Source organism: Acipenser ruthenus, chromosome 2, assembly GCF_902713425.1.
Source record: "Acipenser ruthenus chromosome 2, fAciRut3.2 maternal haplotype, whole genome shotgun sequence".
NCBI classification, from domain to species: domain Eukaryota; kingdom Metazoa; phylum Chordata; class Actinopteri; order Acipenseriformes; family Acipenseridae; genus Acipenser; species Acipenser ruthenus.
In genome coordinates, this window is record NC_081190.1 from 41373523 (window position 1) to 41397306 (window position 23784).

A 23784-nucleotide genomic window follows, 5' to 3' on the forward strand; every position below is an offset into this window, starting at 1 on the left:
TGTGAGCGGGTGGGTGCACACAGAGAAAACAAACAGTAGTTTCCAAAACAAAGCAAGTTTTTATTCCAGTATTCTGTAAGGCTTGCTCTTATACTGCAATGTCAGCTGCGATATCGAGACATGTCCATAAAGAAAGTAAACAGTTCAAACAAGATTTCAAACAAAACAAAACCACCAAAACAAAAATGCCGATGTAAACCAACTGGACCAATAACCACGTCCAGTTGGTGAATAGGTTATTCCACCTGGGGTTTGGGGTTTTCCTAGCTTGCTTGGCTTCTTCTTTAGGAAACCCTTCTCCTACCCTTATTCTGCAGTCCATTCCTTTATGAATCCCAGCAGCGGACGGGCCATTCCTCGTAGCCCCTGTAGAGAACAGGGAATTGCAGATGCAAAGGACCACAACGTTATCCGACACTGATTCCAGTTATTCTATTCCGGTCTTATTGTAGATAAACCCCAGAGGTTCTCAGGCAGGAAAATAAAACAAACAACCCACCAGACTGGTGGCACATGCTCCCTTTTACCAGCCAGGCATTTGGCTGTTACAGGCTACAGGTGTGGGCCAATTAAGGCCAATGATAGTCTAACAATAGTCAAACCATAATTGCCTACCTAACCACACCTGCAGCCTGTTGGCCCGTTAACTCCTTGACGTTATGGCAGGCATGTATGCTGCCCACAGGTCCATCTGATCATTACTGGCAACCTCTGTGGGCTCATACCAAGCCTGCCATGAACGACTCCTGGTGGTAAACTTGTGGTAAGCAACAAATGTTCTTATGGGAATGCCAGGAATTACATTTGTTTCTGGCTGATAGGGGGTGCCCACAGTTAAAGGGCCATGCATAAAATAAAGTTAAAATGCAGTCCAATTCCTAATGAATAGTTTGAATTCAAAATGACCTTGCAATTGGTCTAACTGACATGGAATACCAATCTATATTATACTCCCCTATTCCGAATACAGTTACTGATTCTAAACTCACTCCAATGGCCTTGTCACAATCAGACACTATAACCAACTGCAAAGGTATCAAGAAAAGTACCAAAAGATTCTGAGCACAATAAAAGAGGGACAAATAACTATGTTATTAAGTTAGAAACTCAATTGCAAAGAACTGGTTACCACTTTAAAATGCACACTGCAAAGACATGGTAATACATATAAATACAGTTTTCCATACAATTTGATTAGGTATCAATTTAAAATTCTAGTTTCCATTCAAAAAAAAGCTTGAGAATCTGTATATCTTTTCCTGTCATAACGGTTATTTTTTTAAATTGTCAACCAATGATTAATGTCTTCTTACATTAAATTAATTATCACACTATATCATTCGTCAAGAAAATACAACATTTATTTACACCCAAAAATTAAGCAAAAAGTCTTAATTTTGAACATTAAAAACCACCTTTAGCTAGGCATATGTTCTAAAACTGTTTAATAGCCTCCATTTCTTTTATAGAAGTATAGTATAGTAATGTTCATGTACTTTTTTAACAATTGTATTTATTTATTCTCTTACATATGAAAATCTAAACATAAAAATACCTAGCATTAGGGTTTATATGCAAACAAAAATGCATTGCCACAAAAAGATAACAATCTGGTTTAAACTGCTGTTTTGTTTAGTACACATGTCTCTAATTCATTGTGGTTCTCCAACATAATGGTCTTGCAGAGGTCTTCGCAGGTCCAAAGGAATCAACCTGACCCGACCCGATGTAAAATTCTTATTAGACACCGATCCGACCCGGCCTGAAAAAAACAATGGAACGCTTTTCCTATCCCCAGCTTAGTATATGCACTGACTAGATACAGTATTAAAGCAGTGTTTTTTTTCCAGTCAACCTGGAAATCTGGCTGAACTACAGAAAGTGTTTATTTACAAAGATAAATACATTATATCAAAATCAAATTAACTTAAGTACAATCTCGTAAATGTGTGATTTTATGACAAACTTAACACAAGAGTAAATGGAATTGAGATGTAATATTTGTGTTTTTGCAAAACTTGTTTTCCTTCTTTGTCCACAATAACAACAAATGCAAAGACTTGCATTTTTCTGTGAGCTTTTGTTCATGGAATTCGTTTTTCTTAAGTTTTTTCTTTCACGTCCTTCATAAACAAATCCATTACTACGACTTTTAAAAATGATCTAAAAGAAACCCCTTCGATACGGGTCAAGTGTCTGCTGCTGCGCTCTGCAAGCCATGTCATGTGCTACTGGGGGAATCCAATCCATGCAACAGGAAATATAAACAATGATTTTCAGTACCAGAGAGCCTCTTTATTAGTAATCAACAGTTTGTGTATTAGTGAGTAAACAAAATCGGACCCGACCTGACCCGAGTGTTGTGTGACAATTTTGAACCCGAAAACCCATTTGGTACAGATCGGGTCAGATCAGGTCCTCGGGTCTGGGTAGACCAGTGAAGACCTCTTGTAAAGCCAGCACAACTGCTTTGGAACTCAAAGGGTCATACTCAATTGTCACAATGCAGCAGAGGAGAAGTTCTTGCTGGCATTTTTGCAACCCTGCCATCACATTTTTACGCTGAACTGGGTCTTTTTTTAAGAATTTTGTTTCTGCTACAGGAGTACCCAATTACATATATAATTTGATTAGCAAGCTCCACATCTAAGTATTCAGAGCCATCTGGAATTTTGGCTTGGATGCTCCAGCTTCCAGTGCTGTTTGACAGGATTCTAAGAAGGGTAACAATAAAAGCTTTGACTTTCACCATAGTAACAGTGACTGGCTTTTTAGCCAATGGCACAGAAAGGTAGGTAAAAGGAAGGAAAATTAATCAGTGTTCATGTTACTCAGACTGCAACTTAAATCCCTTTCTTTTAATGTCAAAGATGCACTACTGTCTTTTCTGCTTGAACCTTAAGCTGTTACAATCTCCAAAGGCTGGTTACCAAAAGGCTCACATTTTATAACAGGTCTTATTTTAACTTTTTCTGGGCAGTTTGATACATTTGTCAATCCTACTACTGAGGAAGATTTACTCTTATGTTCCATGGACAGTTTCTCGATTTAGAATTTCCAGAATGACATTTCTATTACTATAAAAATCTTCACTTCCCTCCTGCAGTTTCCTCTCTGCATTAGTTTGCAGTTTTACTAGAAGTGTTTGTTCAATAGAATCATTAATCAGTGTCCCTGATCTACTGTTTAGATTTAACTGAGAGGCCACACCATTGGGCCTAGTGCTAGTTTAGGGCAGGCAAGGAGCAACAAAAGGCTCTGGGTTGCTGCTGAGGTGCTGTGCCACTGACGTTTGTTAAGAAACAGCGTGCAGCTCTTGCTGAAAGATTACTTCATCCAATTCTTCCACTGGAAAATCGTGAAAATCTGCATTGTCAAATTCTACAAGTTCCTGATTGAATATTTGTGTTACAGTTTGTGGGGTCCTTGTTCCAAAACCTTGGCCACTGATGTACGACTGATTACTTTGAGGAGCAGCGTTCAGAGTAATAACGCTTGAATGTTCACTCCTGCTACCATAGCCACTCTCATAACCCACTTCGTTATTCATTACTAATTGATCGTCTGCTTCAAGGCTGGCAAGTAACTCCTCATCTGATGGCCCTGCATTGTTATGTATAACATCATCTGCATTTCCCTGTTCTTGATTCTTGAAAATTTTGGTACCAGGATGGAGGTTGGCATGAAGAACGGGAATAGCCTGGTATTCCATTCCCTGAAGCTGCAGTACTCCATCGTCAGTTGAAGTATTAGCAGGCGGTTGGGCTTTGTTTCCCAGGGCTTTTGAGACGTCTGTGTATAACAGCGGTGACATTTTCATTTGTAGTAGCTTTACCTCTCAAATTCTGAATTTGAGAGAATCTATTTGTAGATTAAGCTCCACTTTTGCAGCCTGTGAAATGCTAACAGCCAAGACTGGATGTTTTAAGTCTCTGAGGTCGGTTAGAAGCCACTGCTTAAAAACCTGTTTGTTAATCTGAGCCTGTGTAATGTTTGCACCAGCATTCTCCTGCTAAATCCAGTTGATACAAGCTTCAAGCCATTGGAAAGGGGCTCTTATATGCCATGTTGCCTGCAGCCAAGTCTTCACTCTTTGTACAACACCTGATGGATTCATTTTCAAGTCAGAAAATAAAGGCTGTTGTAGTATTTCATTGATGACGAGTTCCTGAAAAACGAATGGCAACATGACAACACAAGAATTAATTTACAAGCAGGATGTTTAGCATCTACCCAACCTAGAATGAGTATCCTGGCTAGCATTTATTATTATTATTATTTGTTTATTTAGCAGACGCCTTTATCCAAGGCGACTTACAGAGACTAGGGTGTATGAACTATGCAGCAGCTGAAAAGTCACTTACAACTACGTCTCACTCCAAAGACGGAGCACAAGGAGGTTAAGTGACTTGCTCAGGGTCACACAATGAGTCAGTGGCTGAGATGGGATTTGAACCGGGGACCCTTTTCTTTAACCACTGGACCACACAGCCTCCATTTACAATTACAATATAACTTGTTTAAAAACAACAATTTACTGCATTGGCATAATATGGTCATTGACGGTCTGTAAATTATTGTGTTGCCGCTAATGAACAGACCAGTCCAACACAATTCTCTGTTCAAACCACATTCAAACTTGATTTCAGCACAGCCAGGCGCCAAACTGGCAGGCGAACAACCGAAACAACGCGAGATTACATAGTTAGGTATGGGGGCGTTACTTTGTTTTTTTTTTAGTCTACAGCCAACAAAAAATAATTGTAATTTGTCAAAAAAAAACAAAAAAAAAACATAAAACTCTTGTATTTCTGAACTGAGCATTTAACATTTCAGTAGACTATGTAGATCAACCATATTGAAGAAACACAGTACTCTGTATGTGCAACCAAACTACCTTCACAATCGGCGTTATCTTGGCCCCTAATCCGTGTCTTTAACTGGTTGGCATCCTGATTGACCAATTACGTTACAAAACGCAGTAATAATTAACCATTGCCTTCCAACCAGAGTGCTCCGCGCTGTGGTTAGGACGGAGCTTTCCCCAGTATCATACTTGGTTGTAAACTCTGTCGAGGAGATTAGGAAGGGGGAATCGAAGAGGTAAGCAAAATAGATCGATTACACAAACTATTCAATAATAGATAAGATTTGCACTAAGGTAAATTAATACACAATATAACAGATTCAGTAGTTCAATTATGGAATAAAATAAATAAAATTGTGTAAAATAATTATGTTTTTAGGCCGTAGATTACGGCGTGGTGAGTTGGGGGAGAGAAAAGGGCTTTGTTGTATAATAAACTGCAATAGTGGAATTATGTTAGTGCATTACGCTTCAGAGTCTACAGGGTATTATCTAATGTGCACAGATATATCGCTTTTTATTATTAATAAGGGAAGCAAATAGTGCGTTTTGTAATGATCAGATTGCGCAAAACTAGGCCTACATATTCAAATTGGCTAGTAGTAGTTCTAGTAGAATTGCTATTGTAATCGAGTTTAAATTTGCATTGTTTATTTTATTTCGCGGTATAATATGCAGGGCCCTTTTTTCTTATTAATTCGTTTTACATGTGTTTTTGCAGATACTAGTACCGGTATGGACGAAGCCTGTGGGGTTTTCGCTTCAGTGCATACGGGCAAACGAGTTATTTGTCCGGTGCAGATAAAATAATACTGTTTAAATGTGAATGGACAATGCAATTTACAAATCACAATTGAGCATAGTGCAGTTTCTCACAAGTCTTTTTTCTCCTATATGTAATATCTATAAAAACAACATAACACCTAGATTGTGATGTTTTGAATGAGCAATATCTGGTAAATTGGAGCAGCCATTTACTTTTGCGAGTTGATCAACACGCACTGCTTGGGAATATGTAGAATAGGCAGGAAGCTGTATTTTAATGCAAATACCATTCAAATTGATGACCACCTCAAAAATAGTGGCAGTATTATATTTTAAGATGAGGAAGGAAGTGATAAAATACATAATACTTTATATTTATAAATACAAATATAGTTGTGTGCAGTACAGTTGTAAGTCGGATTATTTACATTCAGAGATGTGTTTTTGCCATGGCGATATTAAGTGTCCCAAGGCCCTATTGCTTGAGCAATCGGTTGTTTTATTTATGTACTGTAATTATTTTTATAATGTGATTAAATTGCTCCTTAAGTATAATATTTTTTGGAGAATAAATGTATCGGGTCGTTGATAACATTTGGGGGAAAAAATCTAAACATGAGCAAATATCTTGCTTGAAAAAATGTGCTTAATAAACTTAATATTAAAAAAAAAAAAAAAATTACAATAATTGTTGTGTAAACAAACACCGCTACTGCCAATTTGCCAGTACTGGTTCTAGCTCATTTATAATCAGAAATCTTAATTAATATTGCCTCTCCTTTTCAGTTTTCAAGCAGTTGTAAAACGAGTTTCCGCCCACAACACGCCCATTCAGACTGAATAAATACCGGTAAGTGCCCGAAGCAAATTCAGTTCTTCCATACATGTATACGTGTGTTGTGTGGTGTTTTTTTTTTTTTTTTTTTTTTAGAATATTTTTTTATGCTCATTTAAATGTTTATAATAACAGGTTCTAGCAGTTGGCCGCTGAGAAGAGTCCAATTTCTATCTAATTTTGTGACCAAAAAACAATGGAGACTGAAATTGAACAGCAGGAAGAAGAGACAACTTTCAGCAACACAGACACAAACGGTAAGGGTAAAAACTATCACCGCTTTACCATCTTTATGTTGAAGTTGTGCTATTCAACTAATTCACTTTGGCAAGCACTAATGATTACATCTGTTTGACTACCTTGTTCGGAAACTAAAATATAACCTAAAAGGTACTTTTTAAAAGCCACTATTTTGTACATGATAGATTTTGCTTCTCTTATGATTATTATGATTATTATTATTATTTATTTCTTAGATGCCCTTACCCAGGGCGACTTACAGACGTAAACAAAAAATACATTTCATGAATCACAGTACAAGTATTAATACAGTTAAGAGCAAGGTTATTTGCACAGTTGCTTTTGATCAAGATTTATTAAGTTGAGCCATACACCCCAAAGCTAGCTGATGAGAGCAGTTAGATTAGTCTGTTAGGTTTATGTACCTAGAAACCTATACATCTTAGTAATTTAAACTAGACAAATTGCGACAGATGCATTAAATGTTTTTTTTTTTTTTTAAATTCTGACATTTGATCAGTGGCTTTAATATTTGAAGGTCCATGAAATCTACAACTGCTCCAAATTTTTACTAATTTGTTCTCATTTATTGCAAAATTGTTGTATTGCATTACATGCACCTAGATTAATAACTACTGCTGTCTGACAGTTTGATTAAAAACTAATGTTATGTACTTTTAAGGGAGACGGGTTTTTCAGTACATAGATGCAGAATTGGTCAGTGTTAAGTGGACATTCACTAAGGTTCTGCAAATGGATGATTGTCTGCCTTTTGTACTGTCTGAAAGGGAACATGATTCAGGAAAATGGTAGCAGGGTAGAGGTTCTCTGGTTGCTATGCCAATAACCAAAGCAAAGGTTCACATTGCTATCGGACACAAAGCTTGCTAATTAAATGCAGCTCTTTAGTTAGCAGTCATTTACATTTCTACTGGCAGTTACTGTTATTCAAAAAGCTGTATACATTTGAACATGTCCAGTGTTTCTAATTTGCAGATGAAGCTCTCCAAAGAGACCATTGTAATCTAGGACAGATCTAATAAAAGGGGCACATTTGGCATACAGTAGTAACAGTTATATTCTGCTGTGCATTAATAACATTACTGTCACCTTTTCTAATGTACATTTCACCCTTTTTGCTGTGTTATGTATTTCTACAGTCTTTCAACAGAGGTTAAATATAAAAATATGGCATAAAATGCATTTGTTATGAGAATCATGCATTCTTTTCAGAAATGGGGGTCTTGAATGTGAGATCAAGTCCTTCCTGCTTGCATAATAAATACAATATATGCATATTCCCTAGGCAAGCGCCCAGCAGAAGATATGGAGGAAGAGCAGGTCTTCAAAAGATCCCGCAATACTGATGAAATGGTGGAATTGCGTGTTTTGCTGCAAAGCAAAGTAAGTTAACATTATTTTAATTAGTGTTTCCATTTATACATACTGGTAGTACCAAACTAATTTGAATTTCTTTCTATTTAAGAATGCTGGAGCTGTGATTGGCAAGGGTGGCAAAAACATTAAAGCACTACGTACAGACGTGAGTATTTTAGAAGTTATACACCAAAGAAAGCAATCTTTTTGTATTGCTTTTGTAACCTGTTCTTTATACCAGTACTATTGGACATTAAAAAATAATGTACCCTTTTTGGGGGGGTTGTGGTGGCTTCAGTTGCAAGCCATTTGTAGTGATATGAGTCCATAAGGATTTTGAGGGTTTCACTGTTTCCACCTCAGTTTTTATTTATTTATTTTTATTCAACTTCTCCCAAGTACTAACACGATTCCATAAAATTACACTCCAGCTGTTATTTAAATCTCAATCAGCGGCAGACGCAATGCCGACACACCCTTTTAATTACATATTTTCCCATTAAGCAAATCTTCCAAATAATACATAATCCCTTGCGGTGGCTGGCCTAAACCAGAGTTGCTGTTTTAATTAAAATTCAATTTTTTTTTTAACATTTCCATCTATTCTTCCTTCAACAGAACATTGCATATGAAGCCTATGTAAAGATTTCACGATTTAAAATTAATATTGATCACAAATCAATTCTAAACACTTAGTAACAAAATTATTAAATATTAAGTTACCCAAGTAATGTTTCTATAGGTTGGCTCATGTGACCAGACATTTTACACTATTCATAAAAATAAAAAAATGCATTTAAAGGGCTGAGTGGGTGGATGTTGTACTCGAAGATTGGCAAAAGAGAAATCTAAATACGCACTTTAAGAATATTTAGATTTTATTAAATTTGTTTTACATAAAAAAAATAAAAAAAAAAATACTATTTTGGCCAAAAAAAAGCCCCATTAAACATGTGTCTACTATTCTGAGCTGACCTATAGTCTTGGTTAGGTCTTAGTTTTATAGTTCTGAATCTAAGCAGTAGCCCTTCAGTCCATTTGTTGCCTTTATAAAGCTGTGCAGTATTTAAAGGAAGAAACCGTGAACTGCTCTTGTTCATTCCTCAGGACATAAGTCTGTTATAGAGGATTTAATAGTGATGAGTATAGTTTGTATTCAATTAAAATGTATTCCTTTTCCCCCTCTTCCCTCTCCTCTTTTTTTTTTGTTTTTTTTTTGTTTTTTTTGGCCACCTATCTCCGTTGCCCATGTTCTGGATCGACATGCCCCTGCGTTGCCCATCATGACGTTGGCCCATCCACCCCTGAACGCCCATGTGAAACCCTGGTTGGCCATGCCCATAAATGTGCTCATTGCCAAACGGGCACCTTACTTGACAACTGATTGAATGCCCATACCCAATGCCAACATCCACGAACGCCAATGACCAATGCAGTACAATGCCAGTGTATCAGTCCCAGACAGCAGTGGCCCCGAGCGGTATGTCCCAACAGTTTATGCCTCACTGCCTGATTAGAAAGAGAAAAAATGTATTTAATAACCTGCCTTTTTTATTTGTTTAATAGTATCCCCTTTTAAGACGGTGTTCTGTTGTTTTTTTCTGTCTTATTTTCCCCATGAAGTCTTTATTATTTTTTGACGCTGCAATTATTACGTGAGTTGCCTACACAGAGAGATCCACTAATTCATTTGAATGGAAGGAGCACAGCTTGAAGTGTTGCATATTTTGCTGCGTTGTTAATGATGAATTGTTCAAAGCAGTCTTTCTCGCTCTGTCCTTGTGGCCCACCTTGCTCCCCCCCCCTCCCCCTTCCCTGCGCCCCCTTCCCCAACATCACCTGTTCATAATCTTTAATGAGAAATATGCCGGCGTTCTGACCACTCTTTCACTACTCATTAGTGTTGTCTGTTTTGTTTTGTCCTGCATTCGTATTTGGTTTCTCAAAGGGCCATCAGTAATGCTGTATCTTCCAACTTTTTTCATAACCTTGCTCCAAATTTCTGTCCAGCACCTCTACAATGTTCACCACTTGCATACACTCCTGCTTTTTTCCACCCAATGAGAAGGTGTGCCAGTGTTACGAATGTGATAGCGAGACTTTTTCCTAAATTGCTGGTGGTGGGGAATTTAATGAATTTCCACATGTTCTGGTCTCGGCAATGAAGTTTTCTTGCCCACTTAATCTGAGCCCTTCCAGTTGCCCATTCTTCAAGACCTGTCCTTTTGTTTTATTTACTGTATGTTGGATTTAAAAACAATGTGCATGTTAGTATTCTGTAACTAGTTTTATGTTGTTGATGGGGAATCTTGTGTGTAATTTGTATATTTCTAAAATCATCATTAAATGTAGTGACTAAATAATGTTTAATAGTTGAATCTCATGTGTCTATAAATTACAATTCATTCTTTTTTTCTTTCTTTTTTCCCCTTTTTAAATTGCCTGTGATTAATGGTATTTCACAGTATTCTGAGTATCAGTGCCGACATTGAAACAATTGGCGAAATTCTGCTAAAGATCATCCCTACTTTGGAAGAGGTATGAACTTTGTTCTTTTGTAGGATACCTAAATGTAGTGATTTTAATGGGCAATTGTCATTATTTGAGGACAGGCTACTTTGTAATTTTTTTATAGCATTTTTAACTGGCATCTACTGTTTAATTGTTATAATAACTTTATTTATGTTAACAGCAAAAGTGAAGTCTAAATGGAATGTATCAAATTACATTAATACAGCTTGTTAGTGTTGGAACAATTGGGGTTGGACCAGGGGAATAAATGTTAGAAAGATGCAGTGGGGTACACTGCATTGTACAAAAAAAAGTAATAGTGTAAGTATTAATGAATCATTATTTGATAAAGGTTGCAGCCCTACATTTTGGGCTCAAATAAATTAAGAGCTATATATGAAAATCCCAACTGGGGGGGGGTCATGGTAACACACAATCCGTGTTTGGAATGTGAACAGTCGATCGGCAGCAGGTAGGAAGTGTTCAAACAATTAAACATAATTAAAGGTAGTCATTGCTGTCTGTGTCAAATGGAAGGCACTTAACTGCTCCACAGTGCAGCAAAGATAAGACCACTTGAAACAACTCATGAAATGTATACATAATATGTATAACTTCCCATTTTTAAAATTTTTCCTGCTGAAACTGTTCAACAGCTGATTTTTTTAAAAATCACAATTTAGAATTCGTATGAACTGGAAAGCATTTTTTGAAACCATTTTCTTTTTATTGTGTAGCCTATTTTAAAATTCAAAAGGCTTTCAGACAAACTTGAATTAAAATGTGTTTTTGTTTTATTTAATTTCTTTTGTAAATGAGTTAATCATAACAATTATTTATTCAGCCGATAATCATGATTATCGTGATAATTTACAGCCGATAATTGAAAACAGAAAATGCCATTATTGTCCAACACTACAGCTTGTGTTCTGTATTTTTTTCTCAAATAAATGTTGTACTTAATGAGTTATAAATGAATATTTAGATTTCTGTAATAATGCTGCTTAACCCTTTGCGGTCCATTTATTAAATGTGTGTCAAGCACGCCAGGTCTAATTTATTTTCACACGCGCAGTTAATTTTAGACGTGCTGTTTAAGTGTTTTTTTCACAGTCAAACAGGTTTAAAAGGCCCTGCATATCAACAAAGCACTCACTAGGCATCTCCAGCCCCGCCCCACCCTTTCATTCGCTATAGGTTTCACATATGCTAAGAAATAAATAAGTCGTACATACCGATCAATCATCTCCTGATCACTCGTTTTATCACCAAAATAATGCGATCCAAGTCATTATTTTATTACTATAACATCTCAAAAAAGCTCTGCAAATATCCGTGTTCTTTGTGCGCTGATGCACTGATCAGCCAGCTTGTTTACTTATGACCGCCCCGTTATCTGATACCAGGGCCATGTATGACTATTCATGAGATACGCCTTTTTTTTTTTTTTTTTTTTTTTTCCGACTTGTCTCGGCTCCTATCGCTCCCACTCGGCTATTGAATGGTTTTCTCGGCTTTTTCCAGAGAATAAACGATTAGAAACCCGTTTTTTGCGTTCCTATAATGATGTCGGGGGGGGGGGGGGGGGTGAAGCTTTCAGAAACATAAGGCCTTTTTTTTTTATTATTTAAAGCGTAATGAAGGGTTGCCCAACTAAATTAACACCTCCTTCATTGCCATTTGTTTAATGTAACAAGAAATCAAACACAAAGTGAAGCAATACATGTACATTTCAATTTTGTAATGTTTAAATTCATCCCGTTTTCTTTCCTGGTCCGTAAATAACAATGTTTTCTTTAATAAATGAACTGTATATACTGGACTTGTACTGCTAAATGGCATGTATATTGGTAGGGCACGATTTACTTTGGAAACTGCCGCTGCATATGCTGTTGTGTGTGTTTGTCCACCAACTTTGTGGTATTGCACCTCACTGCTCCCTGCTAACGGTGCTGTGCCTCTCATGTGTGTCTCAGGCTTTACTGTGCTGTCTATGCCACATGTTGTCTTCAGTATAGTGTGTGGGTTTTATTTAATTTTTTTTTTTTAAATGTATGTCTTTCATTTATTTTTTTCCTTCCAATAGTACCAGCATTATAAAGGGATTGATTTTGATAGTGAGCTGAGACTACTCATTCATCAAAGCCTGGCAGGAGGCATTATTGGTGTTAAGGGAGCCAAGATCAAGGAGCTGAGAGAGGTAAGAATGTCTTTAGTGTAATAGTTTTGTTTGATCAGCCTAGCAGGTAAGAAGCAAGTCATTTTTGTGTTGTTATTCTAATAATTTGGATCACTCACAACATGGACATTAACCTTACTACAATAAATAAATGTGATGCTACCTTTCTTGCTTTATCTCCATAACTGCTTTTTATAGGTTGGCTATAGTTTTATAATCCTATAACTCGTTTAAATAACACGGTCAGTAACCGTGATTTGTATCTACAGACTGTGTGCATAAACGAGAACTTCATAATAAACTGGTAACGAAACTCAATTATTCAATTACAATTGAGAATCATAATTAATCCATCAACAGCAAAGTGGAAAGAGGTGCAAATGCAGCCCACAATACATAAACGCAGTTAACTTATTCAAAGAGGGGGGAGAGAATGACAACAGTTCTATAACAATTTAAACAATTTGTTGAATAAATGTTTTGAATTCCTAAACATTTTTTAAATGTTTATTTAAAAAAATAAAAAAAATAAAAACTGCTGTCATCAGTATACAGTATAAATACCTGTGCTTCAATATTAAGCAAATAAATATACAGCTTCACGGTGGCCAACATAGTGGTAGGCAAAAAATATTTCTTTACATAGCGCCTACCAGGTTATTTTACATGCCTGGCAATTGCGCTGGGTGTTCTTTAGATAAGTGGAGCAGACGGATTTAAAATAGATTGGAAGCGCAGCTGTGTATCAAATTGTAACTTCTTAAATGTATTTCACCAAAATCTTCATACGAGGCAGTAATATTGTATAATTGTTACTTGGGAGAGACGTGTGTTTTATTCTTAACTCTTGATCACATGATTGCTTGTTTTGTTTCCATTCTGTGTATTCTCAGACTAGTATACTTTGGCAAGATGTGCTTTTTTGGCGCTTTTTTTTTAGATGGTTTTAAAAATATTAATAAATTTTAGCAAAAATTATAAATAAATCTCTATGACCTAGATTTGTTAAATCTTTGTGTAAAAAAAATAAATAAAAAATAAATAAATAAATAAATTGTGGTGTGCGGTTGCTAAATAGTGAGCTTCCACATGTAGAGAGAGTGTTGCTTTATTGCAATAAAGGAACACCATTTGGAATCTGACCTTTTTATTATTTTTCTGTACATGTTACTAAGTATTGCCCTTTAATTATTGCAATTGTTATACCTAGTATTTATTTAGTACTGTAGTAATGTACAATTAATCAGGTAATCCATGGTCTGTAAAGTGTTTACTTAAGCATGATTCACACAGGACTAAAAACCAGAGGACGTCTAGTAACCTCCCAGAGGTGGATTAGTAAATTCAAAATGCGCATTTCACTGGCAAGTTGTAGAAAAAACCAAGAATTCCCAGAAAGGCCACCAAATAATGTTTAGCTACATCAACATACACAAGCGCTTTTAAATCGTACACCAAAACCAATATGAAGACTATTACTTTTGACTGCTGGCAAGTTTAAATCTTACTTTAGAGTAGAAAACTTAAGTCCTTTCACACCAGCGTAACAGACTGTCTGAAATAAACTGTGTTCCTATTTCTCTGTGTGCGTCTGGCGTAAATGTACATTTTTTATATATATATATATATATATATATATATATATATATATATATATATATATATATATATATATATATATATATATATATATATATATAGTGTGTGTATTTATTACAGATTCAAAATAATAAACAAAAGTGAACATGGCGCGTGCAAAAGTTTGGGCACCCTTTTGGACCATTCTTAATTACTTCTTAAACGTGATTACTAAGGCCCAGAAAGGTTGATTCACTCGTTAGGGCTTCAATTAGTCAGGTGAAGTCAAATTCCAGTGTTGAACTATTACTCTGAAGTAACTTCATAACTCCTAATCTGTCAGACTGTGATGGTTGTTCTGCCTGGTTTCAACAACCATGGGCTCCTCTCAGCAGATGTCTGAGGACGTGAAAATTAAGATAATTGACTTTCACAAAACAGGAGAAGGCTATAAAAAAAACTCTCAACGCTTCCAGCTAGCAATTTTCAACTGTCAGTAACATTGTCAAGAAATGGAAGTTAAATGGAACGGTTAAAGTCATGGCAAGATCTGGAAGACCAAGAAAAATATCACCTAGACTTGCCCGAAAACTGGTCAGATCTGCACAACAGAACCCAAAGGTCACTGCAAAGGACCTTCAGAACAGTTTAGCTGACACTGGAGTAGTTGTTCACAGGTCCACAGTACAGCGTACCTTACACAACAAGGATCTGCATGGGAGAGTTGTCAGAAGGAAGCCTTTTCTATGACCTCATCACAAAAGTCAGCGTCTAAAGTATGAAAAAGAAAACCTCGACAAGCCTGAAGCTTTTTGGAACAATGTGCTTTGCACTAACGAAACGAAAATTGAACTGTTTGGCCACAACCAAAGAAGGTACGTTTTGGAGAAAAAAAAAAGGGTGAAGCATTTCAAGAAAAGACAACTGTTAAGCACAGGGGTGGCTCTATTATGCTTTGGGGTTGTGTGGCAGCCAGTGGAACCGGAAATATTGTGCGGGTGGAAGGAAGAATGGATTCAACTAAATATCAACAAATCCTAGAAGCTAATGTCCTAAAGTCAGTCAGGACACTGAAGCTGGAAAGAGGTTGGATATTTCAGCAAGACAATGATCCAAAATATACCTCAAAATCAACCATGAAATATTTACAAGAAAGGAGGAGAGGTTTTGGAATGGCCGTCACAGTCCCCAGACTTCAATATTATTGAAAATCTGTGGGGAGATCTCAAACATGCAGTGCATGCAAGGAGACCTAAGAATCTTTCTGAGCTGGAAGAGTTCTGCAAGGAAGAGTGGGAAAAAATTCCAAAGGCAAGAATAGAAAGACTCTTAGCTGGCTACAGGAAACGTTTGGAAGCAGTTATATCTGCCAAAGGAGGTGTTACCAAGTACTAAGTGACAGGGTGCCCAAACTTTTGCATGCGCCATGTTCACTTTTGTTTATTATTTTTAATCTGTAATAAATGCAAATATAGTAATCCTGTATTAATTTACAGAAAGGTGTCATGTTTAACTTGTACCATGTAGAGGTCAGGTCAACTTCTGTTCATTGCAACATACATTTTTTCCAGGGGTGCCCAAACATTTGCGTACAACTGTATGTGTAATATATATATTCTTCAATAAGGACGAGACATTTGACATTGGGTGTTTCTAAGTAGCCTACAGAGCACTGCCCCTTTTAAAAATAAAAACAAACAAAAAAAAAAGTTAGTCTAATCACAGAGGTAGGCACCGTGTCCAAGAAGCGGGGCATCACAGAGATCAGAAAAAAAAATACAAAACCGATAAACCTCTCGTTTTATCTACAGTTTGCAGGGAAAAGTGTGTAATGGCAGTCAGATATTTTGTTTAGCAATGTTTAGTTTAAGAGAAAGCATTTATTTTCAACAGACTACTTGCATTGTATGAAAGTTTCAAAAATAATGTAAGTATTAATATTTTTTGAAGATGAAAGCCCATTTTTTTTGTTGCTAAATAAATTAGCAAGCACTGTATGTGAAGATCACAGCTGAGTTTACAGTAATATGCGATCTGTTAATTTAATGTCATCAAGTCCCACAGTCCATTGCGCTGCTAGGAACTGTAACCAGACTATTTTAATGGTGTTTGTACGCATAAAGGCAAACCCAATATATATTGTTCAACAGCTTTGCTGCTCACAGAAGGGGTCTTGTTTTTATGAATTTTCCCACATAATAATGGAAACTGCTTTAGGGAAGCTGTACTGAATTTATCTGGTCCTCACTGTTGTATTTTATTACTCGCGTTGACCTGGCTACCTAATTAAATATAATAAGCTTGCTATGGTACGTCTTGCTGTGCTGTGCTGTGCAGTACAGCTACATGATCACTGGAACAGAGGGATGCATTAAAATCAACACATTGTCTCAAATTGAATGAACCACTAATGTATGTATGTATATATGTTACATTTTTGCATTTTGTAGGAAAAGCTAAATATTTGCCAACAGAGAATTCAACATTTTTCTTTAAACACATACTTTTTTTCTTTCTGTTTTGTCCAGAACACCCAAACAACAATCAAACTGTTTCAAGAGTGCTGTCCTCACTCAACCGACAGAGTAGTGCTTGTTGGAGGAAAACCTGACAGAGTTGTGGAATGCATTAAGGTTATCCTTGAACTGATATCAGAGGTAATATGAAAGTGTTTTTTTATACATGTTTTTGTTTTATATTGCATGTTGTTGAAGCCAGTGTACATACTGATTTCCCCAATTATTTTTTATTTTGACTTGATGTGTAATAGGGCAAACCTTTTACATTTTAATGTCTTATTTTTTAGTCTCCTATTAAAGGGCGCGCACAGCCTTACGATCCAAACTTTTATGATGAAACATACGACTATGGTGGTTTCACCATGATGTACGATGACCGCGGAAGGCGTCCCATGGGTTTCCCTATGCGTGGTAGAGGGGGCTTTGATCGCATGCCTCCTGGTGGAAGAGGGGGCCGCCCCATGCCTCAGTCTCGCAGGGATTACGATGACATGAGCCCCCGCAGAGGACCACCTCCCCCTCCCCCTCCCCCAGGCCGAGGTGGCAGAGGAGGCAGCCGGGCTCGCAATCTCCCCCTCCCACCACCACCGCCCCCAAGAGGAGGGTAAGGACACTAGTGATAGGTGTAGCAGAATCTTCATTTCATGTTGTGGTTTGATAAATTAGCCTCAGCCTGAATCTTCACATTCTGCTATGTATCCATTTGTCTTACATATTCTGAAGGTCAAGCATATGGAAGCATGATGGCTTTATAAACAGACCTGTAAGGAGTTTTAAAATATGCTGTTCTCGAATGTATTACTTACTCGACCATATTCATTCCAGAGTTTTCAATTGTCTATCGCTTTTAACATTTTGTTGTGTGTATTTACATATTTAAGAAACTTGTCCCACACATTGACTGACTGCAACATCACACGGTTGCCTTTTCTATTGGGGTGTATTCTTGGGAAGAACTTTGAAGTCTCTATCGGCTCTGCAGACACAAACTAAGTCCAAGGTTCTCTGAGATCATAATATAAGTTTTATTATGACTCCTAGTTCAACAATCACTTTGATATTAATAGAATCTGGCCTTCGTGAATTCTGCAGTATTTTCTATATATAATTTGTTTTAATGTTTATAGTTCAAAACAATATGGGTATTAATTAATAAGCATTTTAAAGTTACAAGGTTCTATATTCCCCGTTCTCAAATTATTTACAGAAGTGAGCCGTATTCCTTTGAGAGCTATCCTGCCAGTTCAGACGACGGAGCAGAGTAAGTTGTTTTTACCCACAATTGGGTGCGCTGGAAAACTGCTGTCTGTGTGCAAAATAATTGATGGGGAAAAGCAATTGTTTTTGTAAACTACTACTTCAATCTGCAGAACAGGACTGTTAAATGTAACATGTATTGAGTCACAGGTTTGGTAGGTATGGTCAGAAATGCTGGAAAACAAATTATTTTCATAAAAAAGGGATATGTAGCATGCAAAGGTATGACCTTTCTGGGGGTGGGGTATTTGTTGACATTTCTGAAACTACAATTGAATACAGAAAACCTGTCTAATCCAGCCCCTCTTGACATTCTGTATAATTGGGCATGATTTTTGGGTCCCGACTAAATCCTAATTGAAACGTATAGTGTGATACCATCTCCAATCTGGAACCTATATTACAGAATCCGGCATAGTTTCAAAACTAGTACAAAAAACAAGAACAAGATGTTGCGTATATACCCACTTGTCCCACCAGCAGCATTCTTAATTTTGTAGTTGTTGAACAGCAAATAACATGCCCAAACATCCACACAAGCTATCTCATGAAAGAAAATTTGCACTTACTAAAAAAGCTGAACATTTTCCAAAACCAATACAGAAAGGGCTATGTGAAAAATTAAATTGCACGGCAACCATTTGACAGTCTTTAAAAAAAAAAAAAAAAAAAAAAAAAAAAAAAAAAAAATCCTGTTTTAAAAGCAACACAGAAACCTTAATGCCAACAAAGCACTTGAATCCCGCTTGCAGATGCACTGTACCAACAAGTGAACGTCTTTCTGTGTTGATGGGTAAATTATATAATATATATATATATATATATATATATATATATATATATATATATGTATGTAATATATATTTTACAGTAACTCCTGTAATCCAACACACTATCTAATCAAGCAATTTTCCGGTCCCAAGTAATGCCAGATTGTACAGGTTTTACTGTAGAAGTTCTACTTCCGTCTTGAACTCGCTTGTCTTGTAAGTCTCGCCTTCTGTTGTGTTTTCTCTCTCAAACTATTCCTTATCTTAACATTTAATGTTTTACCCATCTAGCCTCACATTTGTTCTGGTTTTGTAATCGAGTAATGTATGTATATTTTAAAACTCCCAACATAAGATTTACTACTGAAAACAGTTTTAGTAGAAATCTTACACCTCTTTGTTGAAAAGAAACCGTCTTTATGAATGGTGAAGGTTCCTTGTAGGGATGTCGGTATACAGGTTTTGAGGTTTACGGGGGTTTAGGTAAATTGCTGTATTGACACTGTTTGTTATGCTACACCGCAAATATTAGCAGACAAGCAACTGCAGCGGGATAGCCTACTTTTATTTTCAGAATTGTTTAAATAACAATATTCAATTACAGTATTCAAACTTTTTTAGGAAAGTTAAATCTTTTTTTGTACAAACTGTGTAATAATCACTAGTAACAACATAGTAAGCTTATTTGCAGTGTCACGTGAACTGTAGATATAAAACCAATAACATACATCTTGGTGTTAAAACAAAATGTAATGGTGTTGCTATACATATTGTAACCCTTGTCAATAAATAACTGTTCTGTGCTCTTAAATAACTTGTTAGTAAATGTTTGTTTTTTAAGCAGTATAATCATTTCCTAATTTTGTTTATCATCAACGAAACAAGAATGCATGGAAAGACATTGAGGCATTCTGTACCTGCAGGTGTATTCATAAAATGGGTTAAAGGGTACTGTTTCAGAGAATTTCTATTAAGATTTTTTTCCTTTTTTCTTTAAGTAATGATAGAAGAGGCAGACCTGGTGATCGCTACGATGGAATGGTAATTTCATTTATTTAAGCACGTTTTAAGCAATATATTTTGTTACCAGAGAACATTCGTGTGGCATTCGTGATGTGCTGAAAATCTGTAGTTTTTAAAGGTTGTTCACAACTTGAGTCACTTAATTGTATGCTAAATCTGTTTTTGGAGCAAGCTGGCTCTGCTTTTCATTGCTAGGCAATACATTTTTCAATTGCTGGTTGCTTCGGTAACCAAGGAACAGTTGAATTTGTAGATAAAAGCCTATACCTGTACAATGAATTCTGAGCACATATCAAAAAGCTTGTAATGGTAATTGTAAACAAGTCTTTTGAAAGTGACAGTATAATATATACTTGTGTTTTACCATGGAAATATCAGATACTTAAAACGAATCCTGTTGGATATAGAGAAAGTATCTTCCATGTCCATCTTTAAAGTAACAGATGTATCTATTATAATTGAGACCTTTCTGTTTTTTTTGGTATTTGTAATGAATAGAAATCCTATCATGGATAGGTTTTTGTGCCTGTTGATGTATTTTTGCTAATCCAGTTTCTTTTCTTTGCTCCATGCGATGGGAATGGAACAGGGTGGGGCTGGGTATGGTAAGTGCATTTTACTTTGAAGATATAATGCATTTAATTCTAATAAGTAGGAAAGGTATATTGTTGATGTGGTTTAAAGTCTAAAAATCGCATTTCACTCATGATTTTAATTGTTTTCTTTTTTTGTTTGTCTTTTAAGATAATAATTCATCGTGGGAACCATTTCAATCCGGTAAGAACATTTAATCCTGCTGTGACCATGGCTCTTTCATACCATGAATTTTCTGACAGTAAATTAAAAAAAAATAAAATAGTGAATTTCTCTTGTAAAGGGTTAAACAGTTGGGAAGAATAAAGTTTCTGTTAATGTTTAGCCAATGATTGATCAGTCATGTTGTTTCATCCTTCACCTTGTCTGACTAGTTAATTTATTATGTAGAAATACTGTAATCTTCACCAGGACTTCGCATTAGATGCAAGGTGCACTGCCTTTTTTTATATGAAAGTTAGTTTTACTATAATGAATTACCAAAGAAAAAAAAAAAACCCTGAATGTACCTTTTTTTTTTTTTTTTTTTTTGGTAAGGTGGCCGGGGTTCTTATGGAGATATCGGAGGACCTGTTATCACAACTCAAGTTACCATCCCCAAAGATGTAAGTTTGTCTATTTTGACAAAATAACAGTTGTATTTTTTTTTTTATTGGGGGGGGGGGGGGCTTTTTGATGGCTTAATCTCCTAGGCATACATGGATATATTAAAATAAATTGAAGTCCTAGAAAGAAGACATTTGATAGCCTTGGTTTCCTCTAAATGGTAATGCCAGATTCAAAGTTGACCTTCCAGACTGAGCACCTTGCAATGCAGTTGGTATGCAAGTAAATAGTTTTTACTGAAATGTTGAACTTATGTTCTTAAATGTGTTCCAAACCTTCAAAGTTCAGATGTTACCCTCTGTTAAAGCCCTACTGTTTTAATGTAAAAATGTTTTAAGATTTTAGGTGATGGTGCTTAGATTTTTTTTTTTATATATATATACTGTTCTGTTTATTGTATGCCCTTTCTTCTTTCAGCTGGCTGGGTCAATAATTGGGAAGGGCGGTCAACGAATCAAACAAATCCGACATGAGTCTGGTGCATCAATCAAAATTGATGAACCTCTGCAGGGGTCAGAGGATCGCATTATTACTATCACGGGCACACAGGACCAGATCCAAAATGCTCAGTATCTGTTGCAGAACAGGCAAGTATTTACACATATGCATGTCCAAGTTTCTTCATTTTATTACTGAACTAACAAATGACTTTTACCTGACCTACATTTGTATAACAACTCTTACTTCCTTTTTTCTTAATGTTCTTCTATTAATTCCTGGGGGAAAACTTTGAGGCTTTCTCCTAATTGTGAAACTGCTGCTATATTGTATATTATATCAAAATAAACAAATATAAATCATTTAAAGAAAAAATACATTTCAAGTAAGAACTTGGAAGATCTGAAAATTGGCCTAGTTCTGTGTGGAAGACTAGTGATTTTGTTGTTTTTAGCTAGATGAATTGACAACAAATCACAGTCTGCCATATGGCACAGGCCTAGCTTCATCTGGACGAGTAGAAAATATGTAATTTTTTGAAAGCAGCATTTCACACCGTACTAACAGGGGCTTCTTTCTAACAAACAAGTGCATTGCAGTTACTTATATATAATTTTTTTTTTTTTTTTTTTTTTTACTAACTAGTGTGATGGATGTCTTCGCTAGTTAGACAGGTAAAAATGTAATGCTTTTGATCTAAACATTTTATACATTTTGTTTTGCATTTTTAATGTGTTAATGTGTTTTTTTTATATTTCAGTGTGAAGCAGTACTCTGGTCGGTTCTTCTAAAGGAGAGTATGATTGAAGGAACTCTGCGCTGCTTGGTTTGTCCTGTCCCTGCTTCTGTTTAAAGAGCCAACATTCCTCTGCCTTGGGTAGATGTTCTGCATTTGGGGTGTAGTTCAAGTTCTGCTTCTTTTCCATCCAATGTAATATTTTAATTCTTAGTGAAGCTTACTAAATGTTTGGAATTTTTGAAATGGCAGCAGAATGAGTGGATTCTGGATTTTATTTTTGTTAAATTGTTTTGATGGTTTATTGTAATGTGTTTTCTGTAACTAAATGGTGAACAGACTCATCTTTATATACACTGTTTGTATGGGCAAAAGTACTGGTAGTCTAAATGTGCCAGACATCCATTCAGTACAATGTGCAGAATGTAATCTTGTTTTGTAAGGAACATTTTTATGATTTTTAAAATAAATTTAGTAAACTACTTCTTGCAATTTCAGTTACCAAAAGGTTAGGGACTGTATAAAGAAATGTAAATATACAGTAGTAATTTTGAAGACTCTTCTTTTTTTTTATTTTTTTTTTATAGAATTTGAATCTCCATAAAGGAATTATGCATTGCATTTTTTCCCCTGGATTATATTCCATACTAGTGTACTGATTGGAGTAAATAAAGGACTATTAGGACCAAAACAGACACAAATGATTTAAAGCCCAAAATATCAGTCAAATTAGTTCTGTCATCTGGATTCAACAGTGTATTTAGATCATTGTCTGTTTCCTTTTATGGCTTTTAAACTATATGCCCCATATAAATATGATTCAATCCTTGTTGTAGAGCACAAGTGTCTCTGTGTTTTTTTAACCTACACTTAGATCTCACTGAATAAACTACATTGCACCCTGGTTTCCAACTTTCAGTTCTGGCAATATTTTACTGTAAATGTTGCCATGATAAAATTACACCTCTTGCTCGATCTCTTTGAGAATCTGGGATCTATTTTGGCATCGCAAATACCAGCATTTTTATGACTTAATTATTTAGCAAATTCTTATTTGATGGGCAGCCATAAATATTCCATCATATGTTTATTTTTCTGCACAGATTTGCTATAAATATGACTAGAGTTTAATTCATTTCAGAATATTTTTTGTAGGGAATATGAAATAAGAGATCACCAAGAGCCTTTATATTAAATATAAATGCCATCTTGCACCATCCATATGGTTATTGTTGGCATGTGTTTCTGCTTCAGTAACCACCACTGATGAGATGTAATCATGTTCGTGGCATTTGTTGCAAAACAGTACAGGATTTATATTTTTTCATTTCTAACAAATACTGCATTTCATACAATGTTCATAAGTACATATCATTTGCAGTTTAAATGAGGGAAATAACTTGTAGTCCAGTCCATTTGTGTATACTTTTTAATATTTTGTATTGCTCATGGTATTTCTGTTCTAACAAATAAAGTACCAAAAAATGAA

General features: G+C 35.8%; 2 protein-coding genes across 4 annotated transcripts; one reads left to right on the forward strand and one right to left on the reverse strand.

Annotated features, from left to right (window-relative positions):
- Nucleotides 1–2888: 2888 nt before the first annotated feature.
- LOC117974091 (recQ-mediated genome instability protein 1-like) lies at nucleotides 2889–4159 on the reverse strand. The gene has a single exon (XM_059007357.1). It carries the CDS (start codon nucleotides 3818–3820, stop codon nucleotides 3296–3298), a length of 525 nt encoding a protein of 174 aa, XP_058863340.1. The 5' UTR covers nucleotides 3821–4159; the 3' UTR covers nucleotides 2889–3295.
- Nucleotides 4160–4978: 819 nt separating this feature from the next.
- Nucleotides 4979–23784, forward strand: LOC117409263 (heterogeneous nuclear ribonucleoprotein K). 3 transcript variants are annotated; one of them, XM_034015021.3, is made up of 18 exons: nucleotides 4979–5103; nucleotides 6419–6482; nucleotides 6603–6724; nucleotides 8014–8111; nucleotides 8194–8250; nucleotides 9521–9564; nucleotides 10550–10622; nucleotides 12682–12795; nucleotides 16881–17009; nucleotides 17159–17475; nucleotides 18079–18132; nucleotides 19897–19939; nucleotides 20511–20526; nucleotides 20666–20698; nucleotides 21053–21120; nucleotides 21539–21708; nucleotides 22205–22233; nucleotides 22320–23784. In XM_034015021.3, exons 3-17 carry the CDS (start codon nucleotides 6664–6666, stop codon nucleotides 22227–22229), a joined length of 1302 nt encoding a protein of 433 aa, XP_033870912.1. In that variant the 5' UTR covers nucleotides 4979–5103; nucleotides 6419–6482; nucleotides 6603–6663; the 3' UTR covers nucleotides 22230–22233; nucleotides 22320–23784. The 3 variants fall into 3 exon arrangements, with proteins under 3 accessions (XP_033870912.1, XP_033870911.1, XP_033870913.1); XM_034015020.3 differs by lacking the exon at nucleotides 22205–22233; XM_034015022.3 differs by lacking the exons at nucleotides 18079–18132; nucleotides 22205–22233.